Here is an 8,840-nt window from a genome sequence, read left to right on the forward strand (position 1 = left end):
TCTCTCCCTCTCTCTCTCTCTCTCTCTCTCTCTCTCTCTCTCTCTCTCTCTCTCTCTCTCTCTCTCTCTCTCTCTCTCTCTCTCTCTCTCTCTCCCTCTCTCTCGCTCTCTCTCTCTCTCAGCCCACGAGCCCAAAGTTCGGAAAGGCAGATTCGTACGAGAAGCTGGAGAAGCTCGGCGAGGGATCCTACGCCACCGTCTACAAAGGGAAGAGCAAGTGAGTTCCTGCGGGGCATTACAAATGATCAAATTCATTTATTTATGAAATCATAAAACACAGAATCCAGAAAACACCACATTTGAAAAAAAAAAAAATAGAATTTAGAATTTTTTTTGAAAAATTTCATATGGCCCTATAAATTTTGATTATTGCCATTTAATTAAACCGTTAAACCAGAATCCAGAAATATTATTGGAACAGAAAAGTCGAACAGATTTCATACGGCTGTTAATGCACTGTGATTTTATCCAGTGTGTCTCTATTTGTGAATGCCACACATTTAACGATTGCTTATGATGCACCTTTGATGAATCGACAATGTTTACGTTAGGGTTTTTATATTATATGTATGCATGCATATTTTATGTCTCTCAAATTTTTGATTGAGCAGCTGGAAGTAGTAAAGCATAGACATTTCAAAATAAGAGTCCCGGTGTATTTCAGGCTTGTTTATGATTGCAAGTCATTTTTTCCTGGATATTTTTGGTTCTCATATTTCTCTCATCTTTTCGAATGAGCAGCTGAAGTTGTAAACCATGGCCATTTCAAAATAAGAGTCCAGGTGTATTTAATGCATGTTAATGATTAAACATCCCTTTTTCTGTTTAAATTGTATTATTATTATTATTTATTATTAATAATTGGGTTCCAATATTTCTCTCATCTTTTTGAATGAGCAGTTGGAAGTAGTAAAGCATATACATTTCAAAATAAGAGTCCTTGTGAATTTCAGGCTTGTTTATGATTAAAAGCCCCTCATTATGCATAAATGTGTATATATATAATTTCCCCCCCCTGGCTATTATTGGTATTTAAGTTGCACAGTAAACAGTATCTGGCATTTAAATCAATAAACTCTTGTATTTTCTCTCTGAACCGCCCCATCACAGGAAAGAAAGACTAAGAACATTATTTAACACGTTCAGTAGAGATTTTATTAGGATCAGCACAATAATCTTTTACATTTCCTTTTATTTAAACACATTATTGTTTGAGCAAAATCCAATATCGTTGGACCTCTTCTTCATGTGTAGTGAAATATGAAAACATTACACGGTAAATCAATTTCAATACATATGTAAATATTAAATAAGCATGTCTTGAGTTAAACTTGATGCAGCCTGTTTAATTAAGTCAAATAATTTGATACCTCATTTATTTCTAGATTGCATGGGCTTTTTCTGTGGTTGCATGCGGTGTTAATTTTATTTGTGCAGGTCTTAAACTCTACTGAAACCCTGCTGTATTTCTCTGGGTTCTTTGACTCGTTTGGTAACGGAACTGTAAGCAAAGAGGCAGCAGATCATTATTATTATGTGAAATCTGAATGAAATTATTTTTATATTGCTGTAATAAAAGCCAGAGCCTGAAATGACGCGTCGCATGAAAGCCTTTCCGACGGGAGCTTAACACCCGTTTCTCCGTCATAAATGAAAATCTGGAAAATAACATTTCAGCCAGCGTGAAATGAATCGCGCGTTATTGTCCGTGTTTTTCATAGTAATGATGCTATTTGTGTGTAAGTTCATTATGAGCTCCGTGTTCAGATTCACTCCACTGCCTCGAAATTGCAGTAAATGAAAGTAAATCAAACACAAACCATCAGTGCCTTTTATTTAAAAACAACTGGATAAAATCATACTGCATACAGGGCCATACGTTTGACGCTTCCCCAAATTCTGTTTCAGTAATATTTCTGGATTCTGCTTTAATGCTTTAATTAAATAAATCAATATATTTATTGATTTATTTAATTAAAGCATTAAACCAGAATTTTTTTATTTAATTTTTTTTACATAAAAGGAGAATATCCAAGCTTCAGTTTTCCAAATACTGCAAATGCACAGGGATTTATACGGGCAAGTATTTTATTTTATTTTATAATTAAGAAAGAAAAATTAACAAATACATGTTATTATTATTTTATTTTACATTATTAAAATGTAAAATAATGAGTGATAATTTAATTTATTGCCACACTATATATATATATATATATATATTTTTATTTTTTTTTTCAAAATTCTGTGTTGTCTGTTTTAATTTGATTCAATATTTGAAATAAATCTTTTTGCATTTTAAAAACTAAATGCAAATGAAATAATTTCTTTACAGCAAATTATTGCATTGTCAAATTAAATATAATTAATATAATTAATAAATATAAATAAATAAATAAATTGGATAGATAGATTTTATTTTATTATTTATTTATTTATTGAAGTTGCCTTTCTGCCAAATGCACAAAAATCTATAAAAATGTATACAAATTATTTCAATGCACAAATAAATAAATAATATTTCAGAGTGAAACATTATATTAATATAATATAATATATATTACAATTAAATATATAAATAATATTATGTATATTTTGGATCCCTGAATATATACGGTTTCACTCTGCAATATTATTATATTTGTGTATTTAAAATATTTATTTTTAAAATACATTTTATATATTTTTTTGTGCATTTGGCAGACACTTTTATCCGAAGCGACTTGCATTGGATTTCAAAGTATACAGTTTATCAGTTCATGCATTTCCCGGGAATCGAACCCATGGTGTCAAGAGTTGCTGTTCGACCTCCAGGAACGTAAACACAATGCACACATTCTGTGGATCAGTCCTATGATACAGATGAACATGTGTTTGCAGGGTGAACGGGAAGCTGGTTGCGTTGAAAGTGATTCGTCTGCAGGAGGAGGAGGGAACGCCGTTCACTGCGATTAGAGAGGGTGAGTCGACCCGTCTCTCCATCTCTGCACGCTTGTTTTAATAGGTGTGTTTTACTGTGGCCTTCATATAACAGAGAAACTAAAGCTGAAGGCAGAACGCGAGTGGAAGGAGAGAGAAACGTCGAATCGCTCTGTGCACACACCTAGTGAGCTGACTACATAGACAGGATTTTAACTAAATCGAAGGATACATTGCATGTGTTCAGATCAGATCATAAACAACATGCTACTCATATGGAACTGTGTTGAGCAAACGAAAGGTCGACGTGCTCGTGTTGAACTTTAAAGGTCCTCTGAGATGCTTAGAAACACGCAGCGTTACTCTGTGTGTTGACGTCATTGTAACTGAAACAGGAAGACAGGGCGGGACATATCAAGCAGCCCCGCCCCTTTTTAAAATAGCCAATAGCGTTCGTTTATATCACAGCTGGGGCTAGAGCCACTCAGAGCCGTTGAGCTCCGTTATGCCAGCCACAATCTCATCCATATTGCTGTAAAATATAGCATTCTGTGTAGAATTCAAATAGCTCCGATACATTTAGTGGTCTGCGGCGACTCGTGCATGTGATCCGCTCCATGCTATCGTATCGTGTAGAAGAGTGTGTGCGCGGTGCGGTGCTTAGCGTCACACAGCGCCAAACCAGACTCAATAGAAGCATGTTTGCACTGTTTGAGTCGTTCCCTGTCCCCTATATAGTGCACTACGTGCCATTCACTGAACAGAAAATACTAACTCTGTGGACAAGCGACCGATTTCAGCAGCGTCTATTTTATAGTGTAGGGGGCGGGGCTTCGGATTCTAGACCCTTTTTAAAATAGCCAATAGCGTTCGTTTATATCACAGCTTGGGCTAGAGCCGCTCAGAGCCGTTGAGCTCTGTTATGCCAGCCACAATCTCATCCATATTGCTGTAAAATATAGCATTCTGTGTAGAATTCAAATAGCTCCGATACATTTAGTGGTCTGCGGCGACTCGTGCATGTGATCCGCTCCATGCTATCGTATCGTGTAGAAGAGTGTGTGCGCGGTGCGGTGCTTAGCGTCACACAGCGCCAAACCAGACTCAATAGAAGCATGTTTGCACTGTTTGAGTCGTTCCCTGTCCCCTATATAGTGCACTACGTGCCATTCACTGCACAGAAAATACTAACTCTGTGGACAAGCGACCGATTTCAGCAGCGTCTATTTTATAGTGTAGGGGGCGGGGCTTCGGATTCTAGAGAGCATTTGATTGGACAGAAAGTTTGATGAGAAGATGAAGTATGACGTGACGTCAAAAAAAACGTTTTGGCGGAAGTAACGAACTGCAAGCTTTGAATGCTTATATCTTCTAAATGCGCATTTTGTCACTGTTTTGCCTTATAGATGACCTTAAGACTAACATATTGATACTAACACCCAAAAAACTTTCATTTTGATTTCATGGGGACTTTAAGGCAGCGTTTCTAGCTACAGTAGACTTTCATAAAGCCGTGTAAATAATCAGTTAAAAAAAAGTCAACGTTTCGAATAAAAACGTTTCTGAGCTGACGAGAAAATGAGAAAAGAGCTGAAGCTAGTCATTGCTCAGTGAGTTATCGACAGTCAGTGTGAAGTTCATTTTCATATTTTTCATATCTTTTTATTTTTAATCATTTTAACTGACGTGTCTTTTGATCAAATCAATTAATGATACTGGTTATTATTATCATTATTATTTTTTATATCATGTCGTTCTGTCCCTGTATGACTTTCTGTCTTGCTTTTTTCTGAAACATAAATATCCAAGCTTCAGTTTTCCAAATACTGCAGGTGCACAGTGACTTATACTGTCAAGTATTTAATTTTAATTTAATTTAATTTAATTTAATTTAATTTAATTTAATTTAATTTAATTTAATTGTATTAAATTAAATTAAATTTATTTTATTTTAATAAAAAAAAATGTTGTTTGTTTTTTTATTATTTATTAATTTATTTTTAATTTTTTTAATTAATTAAATAATAATTAAGAAAGAAATGAACAAATAAATGTTATTATTATTTTATTTACATTTTTTGTTTTAATTACTTTATTTTATTAAAATAATAAATAATAATTGTTAACAAATAAATTATTAATGTTATAAATTATTAATAAATAAAATATTACAATAATTATTTTACTTAATACTTTATTACATTTTATTTTACTTTATAGTTTACTGTATATTTTTTGAGAGTTTACATTTTATTTTAATTGGTTTCTTATTTAATAACAGGATGGAAAGTGAAATGGATGACAGTCAATGTCACTGTACTCAGTACAGTATAAAGTGATGTTATTAAATGTCGTTTATTATTTATTCAGTATTTTGCTAAATGCTACACAGTGGTGGTCAAAATTTCACATACGCTTTGATGACGATGCATTGAGAGCCAGGAGGTGAAAACTTTGTATGATCCCTCTTGTTTTGGTAAAATAATTAACATTTTGTTTGTAACACAACTGTATTTGACAGCAGGATTGAGTCCCTCGTTTCTATTCATCACGAAACGCGCTTGAAGTGTGTCGCTCCGTCTTTGTAGTAAATGAAGTGTTTTTCTGCTCAAAAGAGATGAGATTTCTGTGTTGTACAGTTCAGCTGCATAGTAGAAAAACACACCAGACACATTATGAAATGTCAGTTTAAACGAACGCTTTGCTGCGGAGGATTGACGATTAGCTTTAATTGCGTTGTTTCTCACAGAGAAATATGAGATTCTCATAAGAGTCATTCTGTCCTGATCAGCCTGTTTATTTACTGTCGGTCTTTAAACATTCCTGTTTCTTTATTTCTTGCTCTTTCGTTTGAAGCTTGGCCTTTGACACATTTGATATGTTATGAGACTTTATGGTGCTTGAGTTATTTATGGAAGATGAGGATTTAAATACATTATTGTTGTTATTATTATTATTTTATAATTATTAGAATTTTTTTATTAATAATTGTATTTTATTTTATAATTATTTAAAAAATATTAAATTTTTATTTAAAACTTATCGCATTTACTTTAGTGGATTATACATGTTTGATTATTTACTTTTTTACTTTACTTTTAGTTTCTTATTTCTTATTATTGATCAAAAAATGCTTTTATTATTTATAAAGTATTTATATTAAAATTATAATAATAATTAAAAAAATAAAATAATTGTATTATTGTTATTATTGTTAATTTAATTTTATAATTATTTGAATTTTTAAAAAAATTTTATTTAAAACTTATTGCATTTTATTTTACTTTAGTTGATTATACATTTTTGATTATTTACTTTTTTACTTTACTTTTAGTTTATTATTTCTTATTGTTTATAATGTATTTATATTAAAATTATAATAATAATTCTAAAAATATAATAATTGTATTTATTGTTATTATAATTATTTGAATTTTTAAAAAAATTTTATTTAAAACTTATTGCATTTTATTTTACTTTAGTTGATTATACATTTTTGATTATTTACTTTTTTACTTTACTTTTAGTTTATTATTTCTTATTATTGATAATTGTTTGTTTTTATTATTTATAATGTATTTATATTAAAATTATAATAATAATTCAAAAAATAAAATAATTGTATTATTATTATTGTTATTATTATTAATTTTATTTTATAATTATTAAAAAAAATATTACTAATTTTATTTGATTTTATAATTATTTTAAAAATAATGATTTTATTAAAAAATAATGATTTTATTTAATACTTATTGCATTTTATTTTACTTTAGTTTATTATTCATTTTTGATTATTTACTTTTTACTATACTTTTGTTTCTTATTTATTATTATTATTATTTATAATTATTTGTTTTTTATTATTTCTAATGTATTTATATAAAAATGATAATAATTCTAAAAATAAAACAATTGTATTAATAATAATACAAATATTGTATATAACTAAATATTGTAGAAACTTAATTTTCTGTAAAGTTGCTTTGCAGCGATTTGTATCGTAAAAAGCGCTATACAAATAAACTTGAATTGAATTAATAATAATAAAAGGTTAATACAAATTCTGTAAAAGTTCTGCTCAGGTCTTGGTACAAGTTATTAGTTATTATTCGTTAAAGTCACTATATGCACATCAGGCTGGACAGGATGGACATCTGCCTCTGCAATATCAGATTTTAAAATGCACAAATAAATCATATATAAGAGTAAAAGCAGTTAATGAGTTTGTGTTTGTGTGCAGCGTCTCTGCTGAAAGGCCTGAAACACACCAACATCGTGCTGCTCCACGACATCATTCACACCAAGGAAACCCTGATGCTGGTCTTCGAGTATGTGGTGAGTACCAGGATGGAAATCAGGCCTCGACGTTTCTTCCATAGATAGTGTTCAGAGTATTTTGGCATCCCGTCTCCTGTCCTGTGCCTCACAGCCGCCGGATCTCGTGTTTGTGATGCTTTTAGTCAGCATTACTCCAGCCTGAGGTTTATCTTTGAATCTTCAGTCCTGTTTCCCGAACCGATCGGTCTCTAATGCGAGTTCTGTCGTCATTTACTCGCTCTCTTGCCGTTCTGGCCCTGGGTGACTTTCTATATTGCTTACAGTACTTCTGTGAAACACATATACACCTCTTTTACTTTGAGTTTCTTAGTTATACACTCTAAAACTCCCAACTTTCGGTCAAATATGGACTATTGACTATTTTGAGGATGATTTTATGGTGTATTTGTTTTGAAATGATCACTATGAACGGTTGTTGCATGGAAAAGAGCAAGGGTTGGTAACTTAGATTTTTCTGGATGAACTATTCCTGTGATATTGAGAGTGTTGTTCGATCTGAATGTTATATGGCAGAAATAGAGAGAGAGACTGAGGTAAAGCATTAATGTGATCAGTCATTACAGTCCCCTTTGCCTCTGCGCTCTCTTAAAGGTCCCGCTTAACGTCTGAAGCAGCTTTAGAAATGCCAGTGTAAGTGTTAATGAGCCTAAAGGGACAATCTGTATCCGTCTGCAGGGAACGTCTGGTCAGGAGCTTCAGCTTGCTTCCCTGCTGGATAAAAAAAAAACCTAAGGATGTTAGCTGGTATTTTATTTTATTTTATTTTTTGCTGTTTTATTTTGATTTGATTTGATTTTATAGAATAATTAAAATAAAATTATTTTATTTTATTTTATTAAAATATATTTTTTAATATGCAAATATTTAATTTTAATATAAAAATATTGATAAAATAAACATTTATTAATTTAAAGGAGATATATTATGCCCCTTCGGGGCTCGCAAAATTTCAAAATCGCTGGTACCACAGCAAAAACTAGTAGCATATAGGGATGTAACGATTCACTCAACTCACGATGCGATGTGATACGATTCACGATGCTGATTTCACAATACAATTTTCTCACAATTTTTCTTTTTAACAAAATGAGATTTCAGTCAAATGATAAATGAAAAGGTGTCCTTTTATTATTTCTCCAACAAAATTCTGCACATTTCTTTGTGAAATTGAAATATGTCAAATAATAAAACTAACTTGAAATTTTTAAACAAATCCCAAATCAAATTTTCTTTTTAACAAAATGAGATTTAAGACAAATTATAAATGAAAAGGTGTCCTTTTATTATTTTTATTATTGGCTGTGCTTTTTCCATTTAAAATCAGAGGCAACCACTGCATTTTAATCACGATCCAAACAAAGATGCTAAATACATGTTATTTAGATTGCAATTAGATTGTATAATTTCGAAATTTGAAGCAAAAACAGAATGGTTTGATTTTAGATTTGTGAATGAGACGCAAATGTCACTCTCTGACAGCGGGTGGCGCTTATGGAACAGCAGGTATTTATAGGCTGCTGCCCCTTTAAGACCGAATGCACGGATCCAATATAATGATGCACTTGAGATAGGGCTCACCA

General features: G+C 31.3%; 1 protein-coding gene across 1 annotated transcript in view; it reads left to right on the top strand.

Annotated features, from left to right (window-relative positions):
* LOC107601958 (cyclin-dependent kinase 14-like) overlaps window positions 1-8,840 on the top strand; it is a 131,449-nt gene that overhangs the window by 4,551 nt on the left and 118,058 nt on the right. The window contains exons 2-4 of the mRNA XM_016294330.1: window positions 123-217; window positions 2,881-2,960; window positions 7,163-7,257. Coding sequence (XP_016149816.1) covers window positions 123-217; window positions 2,881-2,960; window positions 7,163-7,257 — 270 coding nt within the window. The remainder of the gene's footprint in view (window positions 1-122; window positions 218-2,880; window positions 2,961-7,162; window positions 7,258-8,840) is intronic.

The sequence above is a fragment of the Sinocyclocheilus grahami genome, unplaced genomic scaffold, assembly GCF_001515645.1.
Source record: "Sinocyclocheilus grahami isolate Dianchi unplaced genomic scaffold, SAMN03320097.WGS_v1.1 scaffold316.1, whole genome shotgun sequence".
NCBI classification, from domain to species: Eukaryota; Metazoa; Chordata; class Actinopteri; order Cypriniformes; family Cyprinidae; genus Sinocyclocheilus; species Sinocyclocheilus grahami.